The following is a 24612-nucleotide window of genomic DNA, read 5'->3' on the forward strand; positions in this document are numbered from 1 at the left end:
TGCAGACAGACAGGGTGGAAATGCCACTGTGGCGGCCAACTGTCAACAACACGACGGCGGCTCGTTGCCATTGTTGAAAGTCGTGTATGGTTGTGTAAAAAGTATGGCTGGGACCCAATAGAACAAGGCGCAGTCAAACCAGTGAAGGTGTTCAGGAGCAAAAAAAAAAAAAAAAAAAAAAAACAAGCAATAAATCTGTGAATCTATTAAACGTGTCCACATGAGTACGGACAGCCCGGTTTTAGCACACGAGCATACTACGAAGGAATTATTTTTCCTCACCAACAAAAAGGAAGGCATTGTACGCACACACGTGCTGAATATTGCATAAAGACAAGCAGTCGACAAGCACTTTACCTGTACAAAACAAGGTCTATGTTTTATTGATAACAGCAACTCAAGTAAACAAGGTTACAAATTGAAGCAGACGTGAAAGCTTTTGCTTCTCATGAGAATGTTGCCAGACTTTGAACCAAAAAAAAAAGGTTTGATGTCACTTGGGCTGGAGTTACAACACAAAACCAAAAGCACCATTCCAATTCCATGTACAATTCAAGCGCATACATTTCATGTCCAGTTCAGATCCAAGATGGCTGCCGTTCCACTAATGTGAAATAAGTGAGGCTCAAATTACACGTAATAACTGCACAGATGACAACACAGAGGTAAACGATAACACAAATATTAAGCATCACATATAATTAACTAGATTTGGGCAACTCTTCTTTCATTGATTTAAATGAGTGAAACCTCGAGATGAGTCCACTGCCCGCCATCGGAAATTACTTTGCTCATTTAGTAATGAGCACACTTCTGTTGTATCGTGTTTAGATTATGTTTATTTGTCGACACTTTTGCAGTTGTTTTCATTTAAAGCAAGGGTTGCTTTGTGCGTTTATTTGCGGTGATTTTGAACCAGTCGACTCAATTGGACGACGCCAAGCTGGCATCGGTGTTCATCCAAATCGGCGTGTTTCTGCTGCATTCACATTGGCGGATACAATTTATTTATCAAATGTTTAGCCACGTTTTAAAAAGGCCCGATTTCGATCTGAAGACATCTGATTTGATTTGCATTTTTCTATTTGCACTTCCAAGATGCGTGTCGCAATTGTGCCACTTCACAGCAAATCTTCGGAAGTGTATCACTTCAACTATGCGAGGTTAATCCAACCTTAGTGATTTAGCCTCTGTTGGCTCAAGACAACAATAATCACCTCAACGCAATTGATGGAACTATTATTTGACCGACCGTATTATTATGCCCAGCACTGTGATGTGACACAAATGTGACACAAAACTCCAGTCCAAAGAAATTTTCTGTACCATTTTCAACTATATTCTTGTGAAAATCTCAGCCCCCACTGAGTAAAAACACAACTTGCGCAAGAACATGCTCGTTCACGGACCAAACATTAAAGAAGCAATGTTGTTGCTTGCCTGAACGAAAGCGTGTAAAACATAAAGGGGAGGAATCGCTGGGAAAACTCCAGAGAGCGACATCACAGCAAATAGGCCGAGCGCTGTTACTCCTAATTCCAGACATTGGTAAACACAACTTCTAAATGTAGCAGCAGATAGCCCTGAGGTCGAGATGCGCACTCGCGCCGACTGGGAACAAGACGCCGAAAGGGAAGAACGCTAGCTGCGTAGCATAGGCAAGCCATCCCTCTGGGAGATTGGACACAGGAAGCATTATGGAAACATGCTGTATCTCGATAAGGGCAGTGTAAATAAGATATGAGTTTCTATTGCCCGGCTTGGGAAATGAAATGGGGGGAAAATTGAGAAGCGCAGAAATGGAGTGTCGAAGAGCATATAAAAAAGGGAGAGGGAGGAAAAGAGACACGTGGGATGATTAGAAGGACCTCGAGAAGAGGAAGGAAAACCATGGCTGAGTATAAAGAGCAATAATTAAGGCTACGTTTACATAAAATGACCCAGTAAAAACGGGAACCTCAGCGGAAAGAGGATAAGGACGTCGCGTGCGTGTGCATGCCCGGCCACTAGTTGGCGATGCCAAAGCACAGCCTCTCAAATAGTCATTTCAATACCCTTTTCTTTGATTTAGTTACTAGTTTGGAAGTATGAGAAAGTAATGAGACTCTGCTGGACACAGACGTGGTGTGGTTATTCTTCTTCTTCTACACTATAGGCACAAATGCTAGTATAGGAAATCGTCCGTGTTTTCAGAATTTTAACTCTTGCATTATCATATGAAGTGGTGTGGTTATTCTTCTTCTTCTACGCTATAGGCACAAATGCTAGTATAGGAAGTCCTCCGTGTTTTCAGAATTTAACTCTTGCATTATCATATGTGTCAAATTGATCTGCTACCTTTGCATTTAAAAAAATGGGGGGAGGGGAATAAACAATGAGGGGATAAGTCTTCTTTCATTGACTTTTTTGATTCCATCTCTTAATTTTGTATTTTTACATATTTATGAAGAAATGTGTTGACTTGTTCGTAGTGGTGCTGCGGTATATCAACTTTTGGACTTTTGTTTTTTTTTTTAAATGTATGTAATTTTGAACTTGCAGCGAGTGACTGTGCTCATGAACATTTCTGCTACACCAAACGAACAATATACAGACAGGGGAGTTCAACAGAAACAATAATGGGGTTGAACTTTTGCCCAATTTGGATTGGGGGCGGGGGGGATAAACAATGAGGGGATAAGTCTTCTTTCATTGACTTTTTTGATTCCATCTCTTAATTTTGTATTTTTACATACTTATGACGTAATGTGTTGACACTTGATTGACTTGTTCGTAGTGGTGCTGTGGTGTATCAACTTTTGGACTCTTTTTTTTTAAATTCATGTAATTTTGAACTTGCAGCGGGTGACTGTGCTCATGAACATTTCTGCTACACCAAACTAACAATATACAGACAGGGGAGTTCAACAGAAACAATAATGGGGTTGAACTTTTGCCCAATTTGGATATGAGTCATGGCAGCGTAAAACACAGAGAATCATTTCAACACGGATCAGAATCAGGCCTTTTTCTAAATGTGGATGTGAATCAGAAATCTGCAACGGCATGAATGGCCACGACGGATACACACCATCACAATGTGCCTTGATTTCTTTCAAAGAGCAGATCTTGTTTGCTGGGAATCGGGACTGAGTTCAACCATGAATAGCGAAAATCTGTGAACCACTGACTAATTTCAATAAACACTAAAACCTAAATTCTGACAAAAAGTCAATGTAAGCGGGGCATTGGGTGGAAAAAAAAAAGTAAATGAACAGGAGATTGAGTTAAAAAAAGACGCAAATAAGTAGGTGGGGAAGCGGTGAATTTGTGAAGGTCAAACCGAGACTATATCAACCAACCACTGTATACCAACCAATGATGTATACATTACATGGCAGCATAAATAGAAGGAGAAAAAAAAAAAAGCAGATCTTGTTTGCTGGGAATCGGGACTGAGCTCAACCATGAATAGCGAAAATCTGTGAATCACTCACTAATTTCAATTAACACTAAAACCTAAATTCTGACAAAAAGTCCATGTAAGCGGGGCATTGGGTGGAAAAAAAAAGTAAATGAACAGGAGATTAGGTTAAAAAAAGACGCAAATAAGTAGGTGGGGAAGCGGTGAATTTGTGAAGGTCAAACCGAGACTCTATCAACCAACCACTGTATACCAATTAATGATGTATACATTACATGCCAGCATAAATCGGAGAAAAAAAAAAAAAAACACCTGCACTTGGATATACTTGGATCAGAATCAGGCTTCTTACAATTTACAAAGCAAAACTTTTTGCATTTAACCATCTAGCTCAGAATCAATTGTTCACACAGCCCAGCTAAAACAACACGTCTTTTATTTGAGACTCACAACGTTTAATAGACACCGGTATCTTGAGCTTTATGGATAGATGTAACTATGCTTTTATTCAAAGGTGCATAGACAATTAAAAATGCAAAACGATTGCCGAGGATGACACTGGTGTGCCGTAGTTGTTTGGTCATTGTTTCGGCGATACACCAGATGTGCCGCTTGAAGGGCATACTGGATGTGTGAATTCATCCTCTGAGGCCCATTTTCCAATCTGACTGAGTTCAAGGTTCCCTAAAAAAAAATAGCATGGGTGCAAACGTCCCACAACTTTTTGCATTTAACCATCTAGCTCAGAATCAATTGTTCACACAGCCCAGCTAAAACAACATGTCTTTTATTTGAGACTCACAACATTTAATAGACACCGGTACCTTGAGCTTTATGGATAGATGTAACTATGCTTTATTCAAAGGTGCGTAGACGATTAAAAACGCAAAACGATTGCAGAGGATGACACTGGTGTGCTGTAGTTGTTTGGTCATTGTATCGGCGATACACCAGATGTGCCGCTTGAAAGGCATACTGGATGTGTGAATTCATCCTCTGAGGCCCATTTTCCAATCTGACTGAGTTCAAGGTTCCCTAAAAAAAAATAGCATGGGTGCAAACGTCCCTTTGAACCGGGACAAAAGTGAAACAAGTGCATGTGGCTGCCTGTCATACCAGGACGGCCTCTCCCTCTCTGGTTTTCAGCTGCGACTTGCCGCAGAGCTCATGTCTCGCATGCCACAGCGGCCTGACATCGCTGCACCAGGCGCAGCCAGAGGCACCGAGCGCTCTCTGGGCCCCCTCGACACCACCACCATCACCGCCACCCTTTCCCCACATAGCTCACATGGTTCCTGAAGCCTGTTGGGCAGGGAGGAGTGCGAAGGGTTGAGGGAAAAAAAATGGCCTGTCACATAACACTCTTTTGTGTCGTTTTGCCTGTTTATAGACGTTGTAAACCTTTAAACGTGAGACTCCTTGAGCAAGTTTATTTTCATTTATTATACCTCTGATTAAAGTTATGGAGCTGTGAGTTGTACATTTTAATCATCTACGATTAGCACAACTTCATTTGTATGGTATATTTATTTTTCTGAATTAAAAAAAAAAAACAACACTTTTTAAACATTTATTAGCAATTAGGTAGTCGTGGCCCACCAGATGCAGCGCGGTCGGTGGTGTTTTTATTTCCTGCGTTTTCTATTTAACACTGAGCACAAGGGCTCTGGAAGAGCTGGATGGAACCTATCGCGGCTCTGATTCCTCATTGTATTCCAACTTGAGCAAAAGGACTTCAAAAGCCAATATTGTAGAGGAACTGCTTCTCTTTACATGTAAAAGGCCAACTCGGTGTTTATCGGAAAACAATAATGGCAGCTTGCTGGTCTAAGTAGAGCAATTGGCCACTGGGGGGGACAGTCCGACCATGATGCCCTGCGCCCCGGCACCGCCGAGCCAGGGAGCGCCTAAAAAAAAAAAGCATGTGTGTGCGTGCAGGAGTGAAAAGGAGATAGCGTGGGAATGAAGACAGACGGGAATGTCATCCACCCGCTTATCATTTGCATGCCTCACCTTTTCGCATTCACCGCACCGTAAACACTCTTGGTGAGCCCTCTGCGCTAAGATAAACATCTCAAGTGGCCAACTGTTAGCGCATCGTCTCGCTTTAGCTTTAGGGACATTGTGAGACAGCAGCAGCTAACTTCCTGCTCTTTACGCAACAACATATACAGATTAAATACACACGTGCGCGCAAAAGAGGATTGTTTGTCGCCTTTGGGCTCAGCCGGGTAAAAGCAGTTTGGCTCCTGGCAAGGAAATAGATGTTAAGCAACATGCACAGAGAGGCTCTGTTTTGTCTTAGAGGAGAAATTTATGCTCTTTTCCCAAATTAAAATAGTTCCCAGGTGTTTTACAAACATATATGTGGCGTGCTTTTGTCAAAATCCCCAAGGATGAAGAATGAAAGCATAGTTCAGAAACTATTTCTTATCTTTCTGAAACTAACCTATTGACAGGGGGGGTGGCCTGAGGTCACCCCGCCCAATGTACTGCTTCTCCAATGGTCAGTACAGATTCAGTTGCCATGACGACTTGCGTCAGAGTGTGGATATAGTGCTACTTCCAACAGTTGATGTTACGTTGCGCTTCTTTAAACAGCCAATTAATTGAGAGTGAATAAACAGCACCTGTGCTGGTTGCAGCCAAGCAGCGCACTACATTTTGTCACATTTGATTCACGACTAAAATAAATTCCACAAAATGAAATTTCGATCACCTAATTTTTTATTATGACCCTCTAAACTAGAATCAAAGAGAAGAAATCTCTCAAGACGACATGCGAAATGGCTGATTAAGTTCTCACGTGCAGACCTCCATGGCTAATCCATAGTTTGGGGTCATGTGTGCAGCAATCACTTTGTGAGCGATAAGTCTGTTTACCTTTAAAATTGTAGTGACATAAGAGATTGTTTTATGTAGACTACAATTTTAAAAAAAGTGCCATATTAAATAATACTCAACTGCCAGACGCTTTTGTTTCGAATACATGAGCAAACTAGCTAGCTAGTACAAGCTAGCTAGTGGACGAGTCGATCGTTACTTGAAAGCTAACGTCTTGAGGCAAAACCAGATCGCTGCTATTCATATAAGCACTAATAGAAGCGCTAATAGCAAATTGCTTGCTGCTGAAGTGGGACGGAAGAACGCCTCAGATGAATAAGAAATATGAAATCCTGTTCATTCATCTGTCTTTCACTGTCGCTGTTAAAGTCACCAGAGCGAGAGGTGCGGTACCAGCACAACGACCGAGCCAAACGCAGCGGTCAAGTTGACAGCACACGAAAAAAGGTAACAGATGTGAAGATTCATCGCCACATGATTCTGTTCAATAAAGTGGTAACGGCAACTTTATGATAGAATAACAAACGCTCACTGCACCGTGTGTTTACTAAGAGCATATGATTGTACTTATCTCATTTTTACATTTGTATGACTAATAAGAAAGTTAAATCATTACTTGAAACTTTGCCTCGACAGGAAAAAAAAGGTTTATGATTGCTGACAGTTTGCCACTTTCGGATGGGGAAAATTGTTTGGAACAAATCAGAGACTGTGTTCAGCCTTAAGAGCTTTCACTGTACACAAAATGTCCACTCACATGAACACTAGCATACAGCATCCATACATTTGAACATTCCACCGCAGTAAGCAAGCCATTTTGTGCTTATTTCAGCAGGCTATTGGTCCAAAGAGGAATTCATTAAAAAGAGAGAAGCAAAAAAAAAAAATGTGAGCATCTGATAGGAGAATGCTGAGTGCTGCATTCCCTTGTTATTATTGCCCAATCGAAGGGCAGCGTGGCAATAAAAGTCATTAAATGAAATAGGGGGGAAAAAATGGCTTTTAATAGGCCCCTGTCATTGTGGATTTAGTGCGGCCTTTCTGCTGCCCTGCCTGCCTGCCTGCCTTGCTCCTTCCTCGTGGGGAGGAAGAGGAGCACCAGTGGATTCCTAGACAGAGTCTCGCAGCTGACGCAAGGCGAGCAGCCACAGTCTGGGAGCGGAGACAAGTGGAGTTGGAAAAGGGGCGGGTGAGGGGGAGCCGGGACGGAACTCAGGCAGGAGCTTTATTACTTGAGCTGGTTTATTTTAACGGGACATACACACGGTGATATGGTGAATTGAAAATGCGTTAGCGTGAGGGGTGATTTTGCAAAGCTACATCTGGAGTGTGGTGTTTTAAGGAGGAAGTGACCATGTCTGAGGCTGGGAATGGGAATCGGGGGAGAGATGAGGCGAGGGGGTGGGGGTGGGCTGGCACCAGCGAGCTGGAAAGACTGGAAATAGGGCCGAGACATTTGGACAGTCCATTGGTGTGTCTTGGTGAAAAGAGAAGTGAAGGCTGGGTGTGGAAAACAGAACTTGGAGGGGATGTGGGGGGTTTTGGAAGCAGGGGTGAATCACTTGGAGTGGGGGGGCCATGACACACATGCACATGCTCTGGGACCGTCTGGTGTGCAAGGGACTTAACGGGCTGCTGTAAAGGGACACGTTTGATCGCCCACTCCCTCGTTTCTGATGCTTGTCCAGACAAAATGACACGTTTTTCTTTTTTTTTTTTTTTTTTGTCGTCGCATATGGCAGTGATTTTTTTTTTATTTCTTGTTGGTCCACCACCCACACACACACACACACACACACACACACACACACACACACACAAAAATTGGGCAATTTAGCTTTTTAATCCCAGTCGCCAAAATCATCAAGAGACTTGAAGACGATAATGGGAATAATTGCCACACTCGAAACGACAAACACAAAAACCTGTGTCTTTTTCCTCCAGACACATACATTGTAAACATCCGCAAGACTTTACAGAAGCCATGTTCTGCTCCTGCCATAATGGCCATGCATAATTAGCATAGCACAAAGTAGAGCACAGATCTCAGCCAAAGCTGAAATGCTAGCAAAAAAAAAAATGGTAACGTTTGTTTGCCCATCTGTTACGCGAAGTCCCACATAATAAGAAGTCCTCACCAAACTAAAGTATACTGTCGCATTATGAACAAGTGATTAAAACGAGGTTGGCCTTGGCCTAAAACTCGTGGATAGCATTGCACATTTTAGCACTAACATGCTAACATACTAAAGTGTCTTTGGGTCCTGGAATAGGAATGTCAGATTAGCAGGCTAACATGCTAAAGTGTCTTTGGGTCCTGGAATGGGAATGTCAGACAAACAGAGAGAAAGCGAGCGAGCGAGAGAGAGAGATGTATCCCCAAAGACAGTCTTACACATGAATGCAGCCGCTACCCCCTCGCCGTCCCTCACGGACAGCCAGATGTTTACACTCGCTCCAGGCTCAGCCATGTTTCCATGACGATACGTGCCCAGGGCTAGACAAAACGGGCCGGAGGTAGACCCGCAATCCAGGATTTTGGCTCATCTTTGAGGCTGCGAGGGGATCATTGTGAGAATGCCGAAGAGCAATCATTGTTATTCTTCTACGCCTTCTGCGTTACTCCACCGATTCAAACCATTTAAACTTCAAAAGATTCCCCAAATTAAGGACACCTGGGGTATTACTTTCCACATACTGGAAGAAATGGCCACACCCCCAAAAGCCGTTCAAGTGAATCTACAAAAAAAGTTTCCCGCCTTTCCGAATTCAATCGGTCGATGGTCTTTTCCTTGTATCGCGTTTTTCCACCGATGAAGGCACTCAAAGTACTTCACATCGATTTCACGTTCACCTGCTGATGACGCAGCATCAGGAGCAAGTGTGGGGTTCAGTAACTTGCTCAAGGACACTTCGGCACGGTCACAAGGGGTCGGGGATCGAACCCACAAGCTCCGAGTAGGGAGACGACCACTCTCCAAGCATTGCTGCCCTCATTCAAACCATCCATCTCACCCAGAACATTTTATTTTCCACAGTCTAAGTCTTCCCATTGAAGTGTAAAATTCGACACACTTCAGAGTAAAATTCCCTCATGTTAACAAATAAAATTCCTAAATTTAAAAGCTGATTTTTCATAATTAGATCCATCTACAATATAAATTCCATGAGCGATTCAAAACCTTTTGGCAAACTATTCCCAAAATTTCACAATACACTCCCCAAATGAAGACATTTTACACATTTAGCCCCCCACTTCCACAATTCTTGAAAAATTCAAACGATTCCAACTTCAAACTACTCAGCTCATTCATGACTAAGGGTTGCAAACGATACCACGTATTATCAGTTTGGATATTTCTGCACAGTTTGTCAGCAACACTTAAAAAATATAAACACATTCATTTTTTTAAAAAGTAAGTGTGTTGCTTTGAGCAAACTCTGGACTGTATTTTGTATGTGGAAAGAACAAAAGTTGGAGGGGTGCGCTGTGATAAACTACAGCAGACGTTATTCAGCCTCTGGGGCCCTACACATCAAGCGTACAGCATGTGGGGCACCGCCTGAAGCGGCTAAAAGTATTTGATATGGGGGGATTTTGGTATCGTAACAACACTATCCAGGACATCTTGGAAATGATTACCATCCCCCAAATATCCAAATTTTCCCAATAAAATTATAAAATCGAAAGATATTTTACTTCCACATTTCTTGTCGGATGATTTCAACTTCATGTTACAATCACCAATTCAATTCATTCCGGAGGATTTTAGTTGAGCGACAACATTTTTTGTGTAAACTCAATTTCTACAGAACGTTCTTTTTGACTTTCCCAACATACACGAATGCCTCAAAAGATATGAAATGACTCATCGGCCTTTCATTTGGAATAACATGAAAGACTTTTTTTTTCTTCTAGAGGGGTTGGGAAATAGTAGGGGGGTGGAGGGGGTGGGGTGGGGATTTCCCAAAAGTTCTGAATCACATTGTGTCAGCAACTTGTTCAGCTGTCACTTGGGCGCTGCGCATGTGGGCTCAATATTGATGGGCATTGGAGCAGGAGGAGGATGAAGAAAAGGAAGAAGAGGAGGAGGAATAAGGAGGACGAGAAGGAAACGATCAGAGTTCCATCCAGATCCACCCACACTTGAGAACAGCCCACACACCAAAGGCGAAGAAACCCTCAGCCACCTCAAGCTCATGGTGTCTGGCGACATGCTCGCACAAGATTGATGCATCGTGCGCGTCGTAAATTCTGCACCTTTGTGGACAAAATGTCGAGCCCCCGGCCGTAAAAAAAAAAAAACAACAAACAAACCTTCGTTGACAGTATTAATCAAAAGTGTGAATTCTTATCTGTGATGGCAGTGTGTATTTTGATGCAGATTTGGATTGGATTTCGATCTCCCAGCGCAGTTCGCTAGTCAAAACTTGCATTTTGCGCCTCATCAAAACACAATTAACGGCAAAATTGAGAATCACAAACTTTGTGAACTTAAAAAAAAAGCAATTGCTCCTCAAAATTAAAAAGTTGCTCCTAAATTTAAGTCACAAAACTAATTTTCAAAGAATTTTGCCACTTTCAGGACACGAAATTGCGAAAATCAATCCACATTGAGTCCACCACTCAAGGAGGACATGCTCGCACAAGATTGATGCATCGTGCGCGTCGTAAATTCTGCACCTTTGTGGACAAAATGTCGAGCCCCCGGCCGTAAAAAAAAAAAACAACAAACAAACCTTCGTTGACAGTATTAATCAAAAGTGTGAATTCTTATCTGTGATGGCAGTGTGTATTTTGATGCAGATTTGGATTGGATTTCGATCTCCCATCGCAGTTCGCTAGTCAAAATTTGCATTTTGCGCCTCATCAAAACACAATTAACGGCAAAATTGAGAATCACAAACTTTGTGAACTTAAAAAAAAAGCAATTGCTCCTCAAAATTAAAAAGTTGCTCCTAAATTTAAGTCACAAAACTAATTTTCAAAGAATTTTGCCACTTTCAGGACACGAAATTGCGAAAATCAATCCACATTGAGTCCACCACTCAAGGAGACTGAGGGTCTCCTTTATTTACATGGTGGACACAATAAGGACACTTTTTTGTTTTTTGCTAGCCAAGAGGTGATTGAGGGGAAGTGGAGTCCATGATAATGACAGAATGTTGCAGATCTTGCACTGGATGCTGTACTTAAGAGTATTTCACCAGGGCATTTTGGCATTTTTCCAAAGCTCTGGACCGGTTTAAAAATAGTACAGGAAACTGTAAAAACCATGCTAAATTTATCATTTATCATTCAGAGTAAATACCATTTTGAAGGTCAAGTTTGTCATCAGTCAAGTGAGCATGATTCAGATCTTTAACTGGGTCTCTGTTATTTGACCATTTTTCCACCGCGCAGGGCAAGCTCGTCTTTCCGTTTCAAAAATAGTTGAGGAAAGTGCAAATATAACGCAGCATTTGAGTTGCATAATTTGTTGGATATTATATGCTATGTCCAAAACTCTTGCCCGACCTCGAAATTCAAACGAAAAACTTCTTAACCGTGAGGCGGACGTACTAACCGATTGTTCACCGCAGCCACCTGTTTTAAGATTTTAATCGAAAAAAAAAAATTTACCAGCTAAACACGTTGCACAGATACAAAGGCTCTTTAATTCTGGCTCTTACTTGACTGACATCATGATACAATATCAAACAAAAGAAAAAGGAAGAGCGAGTGGATGACGCAGAAACCTAATTAAGAATCTCCCGAGCGTGAATAAATGAACCCGAGTTACGAGCAGAGACAGGCATGCGCGCACACACACGCTGACAGAAAGGAGGTGAACGGGAACAGGATGACATTCACACTCAAACAGGCACTGCTGCTGCCGCCGAGTGACGTTTGTTAGGCGACGTGGTTCAGTCGCGCCACTGCGGGCACTTTTTATTTTTATTTTAGTCTAATTTTAACAACATTTAAAAAAGCCTCGTCCCGTGCGCCTTGTCATTTAGATTTGGGGCAGCTGCTTGATAAAAATGACACATCTTTTTCCATGTGAGGATTTAGTCAAACGAGGGGGCGTGGGGGAAGAGGAGGCGTGCGGCCTAATGACATTGCGGGGAGCGACATATGCCAGGCATCACTATGTCTGTCGCTCCTTGGGGACATTACGGTAACAGGATAGTAAGGAGGAGGCGGCGTAGTGTGTGTGTTTTACCTCCGGGCAGAAAGCCCTGGAGACAGACAGAAGGGAGGGGGGAGGGCTGCGAGGAAGAAATACAGGCGTGAGGGGTCAGCAGGAGGAGGAGGAGGAGGAAGAGGACAGTAGATGAATGGGAGAAGAGGGGATGAACTTGACCCAGTCTGGAGGACTAAAAACAGGAAGGAGGGTAATGAAGTGGAAACATGCTTTGTCATACCTCGCCAAAGCCATAGGATTAGACTTCTATAATTAGAGGACAGGGGGTAGGGGGTGGGGGGTGGGCATCATAATGCTAGCCTTCATGTTCGGCCACCGTGAGCAGCTATGGTTAACTTACACAAGGGGGGGGGAAGGGGCTCATCGGGGGGAGGGGTCACGAACAAAGTGGATGTTTTTGGAACACTTTGGACAGTGCGTACTCAAATACGGTACATTCAAGGATGATGGTCCTTGAGGGTACGTTCATACACCAACCACCTAGCAAAAAAAAAACAAAAAAAAAAAAACATGCTGTAATGTGCACTCCAGGCCATTAGATGTCGATACGTGCAGCAACTGCATGTCCTAACGCAGTGGTTCATATGCACATTCATCGAACCCGTCATTCGTGAAAAATAAAAATATGATTATTTTACAAATTCAAGACATTAAAAAAAAAATCGCATTTATTAAAAACAGAAAAAAGTAAACACAATTAGTATGAAGTATAATTTTTTTCAATTGTGCACAAAATGAACCAGCCAATGATGGCCAAGCGGGCGTATCATAACTAATTGACATGTTGAGTCGGGTGTGTCTTAACTTCCATGTCAGGGGCTTTGTGGAACCCCAGAGACTGATTCACCGAACCCCTAGGGTTCGATCGAACCCAGGTTAGGAACCACTGTCCTAATGTCTTTGAAGTACAGTCACAGGGAAACGCAAACAACCACGGCTAGTTGATTTTCCACTTTAAAATATCTACTGTATAACTGCCTATACAGGTATTAAGTCTATTAGTTTTACCACAAACTATGATCCCATAATCATTTAATATTATTTGAAACTCATTTTACAACGTAACCCTGAAAAATAAATGGATTCCAGACACCAGAACACTAGAAGTGCGCCTGTTCATGCACATGTGGAGAGTTTCCCTAACTTCCACTAAGAGCCCAGGCTAAACGTAGTCGCTCCCGGTCATACAAATTTTATCTCTCGGTCAAGATGTATAACTTAAACATTATACTTCCAACGACTGCTGACCTCCAGCAAGCAATAAACTACCGTAGTTTGTGCAGAGGCGTTAGAATACGGAGAGACACGGCATGCTCAAGTACCAATGTACTAACTGTTTTTCATTTGTTTAGTTTAATATTTATGGCCTAAAAGTGTTTTCCATACAAATATTAACTGTAATACAGACTTTACTACTGTGTTAGTGTGGGGAAGTAGTATAGGAAAGTGTGTGTTCTGAACAAAGTAAAATAAAAGAACTGCAAAAAAAAAAAGCACACTTGCTAAGTTTAATGATTTTACTCGTCTGGATTGCTGTAGCCACTTTTTTTCTCACATTTCAGAGCTGATGCCCAGTAAAGCGTACATGAAGAAGCTCTTAAGAGCACAGGTAGCCCACCTGACATATTCATCACTACCCGCACGGAGCGCCGGACCGTCGGCTAACGCTTCCGTATGAATATTTATCTGAAGAGGGCCGGCGTCGGAACAGATGAGCTCGCAAGGGTGGTGACGGGGGGGAGGGATTAGCGAGCTCACCATCCATCTCGCTCGCTCGCGTTCGCCGCTCGCCATCCGTTACTTTCCTCCCGCAATCACCATTTCAATACCCGCCTCCCTGCCCCCGTGTCCTCCGGGCTTCCCTGCTATCACCTCTACTATTGCTCTTCCCCTTAAACACTGCCCACCACCCACCCGCCCTCTTCTTCCTCTATCCAATCCCTCCACCGGGCTATATATATATATATATATATATATATACTGTATATGCTCAAGGATGGATGGATGGAGAGAGGAAGGGGGAAGAAGGAAAAAGTGTGTGATTAATGTCTTGGAGAAAAAAAGATAAATAATCACAGGAGACTGGGGGGCTGGTAGTTGGCCTTAGGGGAGCAAATATGGAGAGTTTTATGGCTGGGGAGGAGAGGAGTACAGCGACAGCAGATCCATTCAAGTATATTAGCCTCCCTCACCCCCCCCCCACACGCACACAATAACCTCAGCATCTATTCTATTGCGCTACTGTCTTTCATCATCAACAATGAATCCCATCCCTGTGACAGCGCACGCACGCACACACACGCGCGGATAAACACTTTTTTTTTTTCCAGGCCACTGTATATATGTGTGTGATGGGCCAATACATGTGCTGTGTGATGTGGCTGACAGCCCCCTCACCACTCCCCCCCCCCTCTCTTTCCCTACCCCATGCTGCCCTGCTTTTAAGCCCCTCATCCTCCAGTGGCTGCCTGTCCCCTGGAGTAGATTGCATCTTTTATTTATCACTTTTTCCTCCTCCTTGGCTTTATTTCTTCTCAACCGCCAACCGCATGCAAAAAAAAAAAAAAAAAAAAAAAAAAAAAAAAAAAAAAAAAAATGGAGCGAAAATTGCAATCAGTATAACACGATGTCGTCCTCCTGCTGTGTGCTCGCCTGTCATCCTCGCCTCTGTTGTGAGCGGATGAGACTGACAGCCCGTGCAGACGAGGACACAAACACATGCGCAGACCGCCAACCCTGAGCCCCCCTCTTCTTCTCTCTCACACACACACACATGCTCGCACAAACACACTTGCAGACAAAGGACAGGCATAGTAACCAATTAGGCGATTAATTGATTGTTGAGAATGATTCCAATTGTGCGGGATTGATTGCCGATTCATCGCATCTTGAAGCAATCAAGACAGAACTGAGGGCTCCACTTAGCGGATGACGTCAACTATGGGCAGAGGGGGTCTACTACGCACGCACACTGGTATGGAAGCAGGAGTTTAGAACATTCAGAAAGCGCTCTCTTTTAAGGATGGGGGAACTGACTGGGGTTGACGGACGGACTGCTGTGAAAATGTATGACCAATTAGTCCACTGATTACATCCATCCATCCATCCATTTTCTGATCCGCTTTATCCTCACAAGGGTCGCGGGGGGTTGCTGGAGCCTATCCCAGCCGTCTTCGGGCAGTAGGCGGGGGACACCCTGAACCGGTTGCCAGCCAATCGCAGGGCACACAGAGATGAACAACCATCCACACTCCAACTCACATCTAGGAACAATTTAGAGTGTTCAATCAGCCTGCCATGTATGTTTTTGGAATGTGGGAAGAAACCGGAGTACCCGAAGAAAACCCACGCAGGCCCGGGGAGAACATGCAAACTCCACACAGGAAGGCTGGAGCCGGGATTTAACCCACGACCTCTGCACTGTGAGGTCGATGCGCTAACCACTGGACCACCCATTCATTATGTATTGCTGTTTTATTATTGTTGTTATTATTTAAAAACAATGGTAGATTCAGAACCAGCGCAAAAAAAAAAAAATTGATCCAGAAAAGTTTACATCTCGGATTACTCTTTCTGTACTATTGTTGCAATCAGGAGAATTTCGCTCTTCTTCTTCAGAAAATGCTGCGACTGAATCAAAAGCGCCTCTGCTGGTTGCAGCCTAGAAGTGCATGCCATCAAAACAATCCCCAAATATTCCTGTCAGTCACTTCCAACCCTACACACTGACGCGTGGCTAGTGAAGGTAGCACCCATGCTCGTGTTCTTTCAACTGTGTTTGCATTTGCTATACTGTGTTTATGTTAAACAATGGGTAGAATTTGTAGGATGAACTATGACAGCGTAGTCAAAACTGGCCAAAATGGTCCATGGCTCGATCATCTAAGTAAATGTAAATGTTATTGTGTTTGATGTGCTCTTTATCGTTAATTTACATGTTCATTCAGTATGTTTGAGTGAGAGATAGCAGGCACCTATCCATCGATCAATTCTAATGCACTTGTCATATTTATTGGCGCTTGTGAGCTGGAGCCCATATGGAAAACAAAGATTCAAACCCAGATCTACTGACTGTGAGGCGGATCTGCTATCCACTACGTAACCATGCATTACTGTGACATCCATCCCTCCATTTTATGGCACTTATCCTCATTAGGGTGGCAGGTGAGATAAAGCCCATTTTAGCTGACTTTGAAGTGAGAGGCGGGGTTCGCCAAGTGCTGGTCAGTTAATCAAAGAGCAAACTACTACTCACACTTACGATTATAGGAATTTTGGACTCCTATTGTCTTAACGTGCATGGTTTGGGGATGGGAGATGAAGTACAAGAAAACCCATGCCAACATGCAAACTCCCATGCCCAAATTTAAACCCAGGACATTTCACTGTGAGCCAGACATGTTAACCACTAGTCCAGCGTGCCGCCAAGCACCTAACAACAGTTAATTTACCCGTAACTCTGTGCTCAATCGAGTTCCCAAACCCCAACTCTGGAGCGTGAGCGTCCAATGAGTCTAATAGTGGAGAATCTGGTAAACAGGCCAGCTCCAGAGGAGAGTGGAGAAGGGGGGAGATCTGCCCGCCTGTCTGCCTGCCTGCCTGCTCCATGGCTACTATTGTGCATTGCACATTCTCCAAGCCCACAAGAGCTCCAGCCATCTCCGCACGCAGATTCTTTGGAGGCATAGCGAGCCAAGGAGGAGGAGGAGGAGGAGGAGGGGGAGGAGAAGGAAGATCATGCATAAAATCTTGTTTGCAGGATGCGTTCAGATTCAGATGAACCAGGGGAGGGTAATGGGATTAGAATCCTGAACGGCTTCCAAGGGTGTGGAGTGGGATTGACAGCTCCCGAGTCCAACGCGCTTGGTGAAATATGAGGACAGGGGAAAAAAGGCGAGAGATAGCGGGGTTCTGATGCCACATTCCCCACTCCCCCGTAATAAAAGTAGGTGAATCATTTGCATCCAGCAGCCACATACGTCCTGGCATTTTACAGAGCGAGAGAGAGAAAGCGAAAGAGTGTTTGGCAACCAAAATAGAAGCACTGTGGCTTTAAATCGCCCCAGCCCTCCCACCCTTCTTTTCTAAATATCGTCTATTTAGCCAGCGGTGAAAAGATATAGGGGGGCTTTTGTCTGTGGATCGGTCGGTGCTGGTGGGGGGAAAGCTGCAAAGGCAGAAAAATAGGAACAAAGTGCTATATAAGCTTCCATTGGGAGGACGGGGAGAGCTCCGGGGAAAGGAGAAGTGGGCTACTATTACGTGGAAATACCCGGCATTGTTTACACTAGAATAGAAAAAAACTGGCACTGGTGTTGATTGGCACTCACCGACTTGCAGTACGTTGTCCACCCAGCCGCCCTCCAGGAGAGTGACACCCCGCAGGAAAGGCAGCTGAGTCTCGTCGTTATTGTCCCCGCTAGTTCCACTCTCCTCGGCCCCGGCGTTGAAAGACGAGTACATGCAGATCTCCTTCTCGCTCCGCGGGAACGACCAATATACGATCCGGCGCTGCACGGGCTCCGGGATCCGCTCGAAGCGCTCCTCCACCCGTTGGAAGGGCCACTTCTCAGCCACTCGGCGCGCCGCGATGTCGAGCAGCGACTCCGGGTTGTGCGCCTTGCCGCTCTGCCCCGCGGCGGAGCCCGAACCGCCGCCGCTGCCGCCACACAGGACTCCTCCAGCCCGCTGCCCCTGCCTGCACGCCGGGTTGTAGCCGGGCCGGCAGCAGAGCCGCTTGGCTGGAGGCTGCTGGACTCGCTCGGCCATGTTCGCACCGCTTCCGACCTGCTTCGCCGAGCCTCTCCGATCATATAAACAGGATAAGGAAGAGAAAAGGGGCACTCTCGCGCCGATTGTTTGCCCTACATGGGCAGGCAATCCTTATTTGGTGATAGGGGCGGAGACGTGTGTCGTCACAGAGGCTTTTGTGTATCTATAGGCGTGGCCTCAGAGGGGGTGCTGCTATAAAAGGAAGCGGAGGCGGAATTCCCGAACGTCGGCAAATCCTTTGTGAAGCCGTCGGGGCGCGCGAGGGCGGAGCCCCGACGGCCGACGGGGCCTTTTGAAGTTTTGCCTTCTTGTTGGGAGTTTAAAGGCGGAGGCTTAATCCAGAGGCGGTCTTGGCGGCTCCCAGCGGGCATAAAGGGGGGCGAGAAAGCCCACTTTTTTCTCCCCTTTCATTTTTTCTCCTCCAGTGGAGCTGCAGTAACAGCATGATGCTTGTTTTTCGAGGCCTGGCGCCTCCCAAAATGCTGACTTTTAGCTGTTAAAACAGTCAAAAGACATGGTGGTAAAAGTTAGTGAGGTGGACATGTAAACCAAAATGCATTTGGTACTTGGGCCTTCAGTGGGGACTAACCCAACTGAATCCTCATCTTAATACTACTTCTTTTACATGAATACTATATATTAAAAAAATAACCAAAAGAACGCATAACCCAGCCGCTGGGGGGCAGTGCCCTCCCCTGGGGGTGCACTGTTCCCCAGTGCCGGTCCCAAGCCCGGAGAAATGGGGAGGGTTGCGTCAGGAATGGCATCCGGCGTAAAACTTTTGCCAAGACGACCATGCGAGTTGGTAGGACGGTTTACAGGGGCGGATGGAAATTACTGACTCGCTGTGGCGACCCCTGAATAGGGACGTGCCGAAAGGAGAAGAAGAAGAACCAAAAGAACGCATGTACAGCACACAACCGTTCCACAGATATTATTCCGAATCAAGCGACAAGAAAAGCCATTAAGACTGTTGGTGAATCTCTGGTGAACGTTTGCTAACCTTGAACAAACCCTGATCTGAAATCAACATTCGCTACTTTCGAAAACACTTCCAAATTACACCCCTCAATAGGATACGGGCTTCAATGTCGTGTGTAAACAAGTGTCTACTGTATGAACTGACTTAAGTAACTACCTGCTTTTTTCTCTGATTGTAAAAGGAAGGCATGAGGGAGGCATTCACTTCAGCCTCTCCTAAATTGATGTTTTTTTTCTTGTAGCACGTTCTCCAACTCCCCCCAAAATGTCTGCTGTGTCTCCATGTCTGGCCACATGATTACTTTCCCGTAACAGTCATTAAAAGTAGTGGAGGTGGATGGATACAAAATGGCGGTCATATCATTTGGTGTGCCCACCTTCCTGTGTGTGTTCCGACTGTGACAAGAAAGTGGGGCCATGCTTTTGTGGGTGTTAGCTTGTGGTTACATCGCCTGGCCCCGGGTTGCCCACCACTGACAAGACGCCCAGAAATTACTGGAATAATTAAAACAATTAAACAAAATGGCCGCCAGATTGCCGGCGTGCTTCTTAATGGGCTATAAAAAGCCAGCCAAAAGTATGCCTGTAAATCAGAAATGCTAGCAACATGTTCCTAGCTGCCCCCGCCGCGACTCTTGCGAGGGGAACTAAAAAGGCTGCCCTTTGAACCACGTTGAAAGCGATCTGTGCCGTATGGAGCCAGCAGATGTGGCCTAACCTGATTTGGTTTCAATACTTCCCTACAGGAAGTTCACAAAGCCAGGAGGTCCTGCTTTGTTATGTTAGTCATCTTTCTCAAAGGGCCAAAAGAGCCTTTTTGGCTCCCTTTCTTCTTGCGGACAGGAGTTATTGCTTTATAATTTGCAGGATTTTTCAAAAAGAAAATTTACTAGTGATCACATATTTCTCCCTAATAAAAGCCAGGTGTCAAATGTTTTTGTGTGGGTTTTTTTTTTACAAGGTAACATGTGTTTCACAGTGTGCCTCCTCAAATAATAGTTTGTGCTCCAATGCAGACCGTGTCTTAATCAATCACGACTCACCTACAAAAAATGCCTCATTTTTTTTTATAATAGAAAGAAAATGTTATCCCACAAGTTATGATGCATTATATATATATATAACAAAATCCATCCCTGCGACCAAGTCGTACCTCTGCCTGGAAGGCTCTCCACAGCCTGTTCAAATGTTTCTCAGTGATAATGATTCCTTGCAATGCCAAGCTTTTCGTGATGTCCTTGTAACTCATCCAGAGGCTAAAATAAACTTCGATCACGCTGTCTTTGTCCATTATGGAGCGTTCCTTCGACTTTTCAACTTTGAAAGAAGGTGCGTTCGATTTTCTTCTTCAAATGACCCGCAAAGAGCCACGGCTACTTCATGTGCACGAACAACTACTTAGTGCGCGCTTTCTCACCATTTTGTGCACACAATATAGTAGTCCATGAGCACAAAGTAGTAGTTCGTGCCCATAAAGTAGTTCCTCGTGCGTACATAATAGTTACAGCGGGTGCACAATTTATTTTTTCAAATGTCATGTCTGGAGCTCGGTATATTTTCAGTCTTTGGACATGTAGTCAAAAGGATGAGATCCTATCCTATATTGTTAATCTACCAAGTAATAATGAACAATAAATTAATTTGTCGCAGTCCAAATTACCTCCTGCATTTTCATCAAAACTCTGTCAAATACTGTTCATTTTCATTGCTCAGTGTTTGTGTTTTCCCTGTGCATGACAAACATCTTAAATCTTTGACTCATCATCGTAAAGAACTACAAGTCCCAGATAAACATGGTGAGACCGTCACATCCTCCCTAGCCCTGCATCCGGAAACAGGAAAATAAACCGAAAAGGGAGTAAAACGAAAGTATCTCACCCAGGTTTGTATCTGTCTCTTCTGGCTCGCCGCGTAATTCACAATTTACCTTTTAAAATCCACATCTGTTCGCTTGTTTCGTTTGTCGAGCTTCTCGTCTTTGTTGCAACTCGGGCCGTTATCCGGCCACTGGCTAGCTGATGATGCTAATCCTTGTCGAAAATGTCGCTTAAATCTCTCACGGAGACCATCAAGCTTCACGTGTTTTACTAACGACAGATGAATAGAAACGAGTCGTGATATTTTTGAGGACGTCGAGCTATTTTTTTCGTTCGTCTTGAATGATGAACAAGTAGCGAGCATCAAATTAGTTGTTATTCTAAAGGTGTGACGTTCATTTTACTCACTCATATCGGCGAGTATACGTTATTTACGTCTGTTTAAGCTCGAGTTTATGCAATGGTGTCTCCGATTTAGGCTGGTGGAATCTTTGAGTGGCAGCACAGAAGTTAGTGTTGAGCTTGTTGTGCCTCAATTTGAAGTTCGGGGTTTGAATCTCGGCGTGCTTGATGCCTTCCGGTCGCATTAAACATGTTGGGGATTCAAAGATTAAACCATTACTGGTTGTCAATTGTAAATGTTTGTGTAAGATAATGCAGTATGTGCGAACAGTGTCTCGCCTATCACCTTAAATCGTCTGGGATAGACTGCAGCTCATTCCCGACCCTAATGGGGTTAAAGATAACCTCTGGGAAATTGATATTTTTACTGTCTAAAAGAGTCATGAAGTGTTCTGTCACAGAGACAACCGAAGAAGTGATAATGCAGCACAACATTTTTCCTCTTTTATTAACTTGAGAGTAGCACAGAAGAAATATATGGCAAGCATTGCCTCAGGGTTTGATGGCATCAAAGCCCTAAGTTTTGCTTCCAAAATGTACAACTGATTAATTATACCTGAAAAAAACAATGTGCTTCATGTTCTTTTTCAGATTCAACAGTGAATTTTACAACAGCTGACGTTCTTGGTTTTTAGGCAAGACAACATTTTCCACAAGTCATTTGTTCGAGTTGACAGTATCTGTCAATTCTCTTCAATAAGGACTTGGACGGGGACTATTTTTTTTTTCCTCCGAATGTATCACGTCGTTGTTAATGCTCCCTAATTCACATTTCTCCATGATACTACTGTTTCTGTTTTACCGCCTTTGCTTTTTACCTCAGAGGTTAATAAGTAACATGCCTCTTTTGACAGATATTCTTTTTCATATTTGGGACATCAATGGAGACAGACACCATAAAAATACAGTACAGATACATGAAAAATATACTTAAAATTGATCTCTCATTCCATAAATAGGTTAATGGTAACCTTCAAACAACTGTGACACACAATTACTGTGAGGGGAAAAACAATGGAGCTTAATTTGGGACCTTCTCCCGCCAACTTCTTGCTTTTAAATATGCTGCATCTTTTCTAGTTAAAAAAAAAAGAAAAAGAAAAACAGTGCTGCCAGGCATGTTGTAGCACAATGTGGAACTGTACAAAAAATTAGCAACTCTCAATTGGGACTTGCCTTTCCTCGATATAGCCGGGGAACACTCCTTGTCTGTAATTATTTTCCATCACAGCACAACGTGACACTGCATGGCATCCAAAATGTTTGCCCCACTGGTCACCCAACCACGAATGCACTATTCTTTTCCCAGCACCATGATTGAGACGATGCGAGCATGGGCCCAGTACATTGTGGAGTGGGCCGCCAAGGACCCCTATGGCTTCCTGACCAGCGTATTGCTGGCGCTCACGCCTCTCTTCATCGCCTGTGCGCTGTTGTCGTGGAAACTGGCTAAAATGATTGAGGTTCGCGACAAGGAGCAGAAGAGGAGGCTGCGGCGTCAGGAGAACCTGGCCAAGGTGAAGAGGAACTAGAAAGACGGCTGTGTGGAGGATGAAGGCCCCGCCCACCCATTGCCTTCACCACCAGCGCAAACCCTTTGGGGTCGGGGCTAACTTGCCCCCACCCGTCGAACAGTGCCAAGACGGAAGTTCCCGTTGGACTTTCGGCAGCAAGAGTGACATTTTGATACACAAGTTTGCTTGTCAATGTGTGTCGCTTTTGCCACACATAGCATTCCATTTTTAACATCATCATGTTTGTTGAAATGAAGCCCCTCTGTATCTAACAGATTTATTTGAAATCAACAGAGATGAAAGTCCTCCCAATTTTTCCGGAATTCCGGATTTAAAAAATTTCATGAAAATTCCTCGGGAAAATTGAGCAAAAATTGCCTAAAATTAATCCGGATATGAGTTGACAACATTGAACGAACACGCGTTTCAGTTCGTTGTTTTGCTTTCACGAGCGTAGCCATGTTGAGGCACTAACACTCGTAACAGTAAAGAGATTTTCGTCTCTTTCATAAACACACTTGATAACCCCCATTGGAACGAATAAAAGACGCCGTAGACAAGACAGTTGTTGTAGTAAAAAATATATAATTAGACAAAAAGGGAAACACAGATTAGCAGAAAAAACATGTCCGTTACGACCTCGAGTGTCATGTCGTCTTGGCGAGCTTAGCTGTTGTCGTAGCTCAAAACTTCTTTGATCTGTGACATTGGTTGCGTCGGCCCTGATTGGTTGAAACTGCAAGACGCGCGCGTGCGTACATGTTCGTGCTGACACACGCATAGCAGAGAGCAGCGGACTGTCGACTGCTGCTGCACTCTCTGTCACACACACACACACACACACACACACACACACACACACACACACACACACACACACTATTTTTTCCCCCCTGAAATTTCAGGAAAGTCCACTTTCATCTCTGAATCAATAAAGTTTTCAGAGTTGCTTAAAAAAAAGCCTATTTTCTTTAAGTTCGTTTCCGAAAATGTACAGTGGTGCCTTTAGAGTTGATTCATTCTTGTGACTGAATTGTGATAGACCCGCCCGAAATTTTCAGGAAAGTCCACTTTCATCTCTGAATCAATAAAGTTTTCAGAGTTGCTTAAAAAAAAGCCTATTTTCTTTAAGTTTTCCGAAAATGTACAGTGGTGCCTTAAGAGTTGATTCATTCTTGTGACTGAATTGTGATAGATGTGCTGTTTTGCAGGAGAAGGGAATCTGGTGCTGGAAATCTGCTGATTCCAATTACGACTGTTCCGCGGTCTGTCTGCTCTTTATCAAGAGCTACTTCATTATTTGCTTTGAGAGGGCAGCCCAATAATATAGTGGTTAGCATGTCTGTTGACTGAACAGTTTAAAGATTGTGGGTTCAGATCTCTGCTGAGTGTTGGCATTTTCTCCCAGTGATTGCACGGATTTTGTCTGGATTCTCCGGCTTCCTCCGCATTCCCAAAAAATCAATTTTACACTGGGGGAGAGGGGGGTTACCAGCATTGGATATTTACATAAACAAGTATGGTCATTGTTTGCATGGCCTGGCCACAACCCACTTATGATAGGCCCATGACTGCCTCTTTACGTCATTTTCATTCATACCTCCACTTTGTTAGTACATTTGCTGTTCAAAGGTCTTCATGCCAAAATTGTTGTCCGACATGAATAATACGTCAATCTGAGCCCAGATTTC

The 24612-nt window shown here is 44.0% G+C and overlaps 2 protein-coding genes across 2 annotated transcripts in view; one reads left to right on the top strand and one right to left on the bottom strand.

Moving 5' to 3' along the window:
- Positions 1-21463, bottom strand: part of LOC109520662 (zinc finger SWIM domain-containing protein 6) — a 64025-nt gene extending 42562 nt beyond the window's left edge. Inside the window, exons 1-2 of the mRNA XM_019878029.1 lie at positions 21116-21463; positions 17766-18700 (exon numbers count right to left, since the gene is read on the bottom strand). Of these exons, the coding sequence (XP_019733588.1) occupies positions 17766-18204 (439 nt within the window). The 5' untranslated portion in view covers positions 18205-18700; positions 21116-21463. The remainder of the gene's footprint in view (positions 1-17765; positions 18701-21115) is intronic.
- Positions 20939-23111, top strand: smim15 (small integral membrane protein 15). Its single transcript, XM_019878032.1, has 2 exons — positions 20939-21070; positions 22717-23111. Exon 2 carries the CDS (start codon positions 22721-22723, stop codon positions 22937-22939), a length of 219 nt encoding a protein of 72 aa, XP_019733591.1. The 5' UTR covers positions 20939-21070; positions 22717-22720; the 3' UTR covers positions 22940-23111.
- The last annotated feature ends 1501 nt before the right edge of the window (positions 23112-24612 follow it).

The sequence above is a fragment of the Hippocampus comes genome, unplaced genomic scaffold, assembly GCF_001891065.2.
Source record: "Hippocampus comes isolate QL1 unplaced genomic scaffold, H_comes_QL1_v1.1 scaffold13, whole genome shotgun sequence".
NCBI lineage: Eukaryota > Metazoa > Chordata > Actinopteri > Syngnathiformes > Syngnathidae > Hippocampus > Hippocampus comes.

Coding starts and splice junctions, on each gene's coding strand:
- smim15 (XM_019878032.1), top strand. CDS start 22,721: ATGATTGAGACGATGCGAGCATGGGCCCAGTACATTGTGGAGTGGGCC.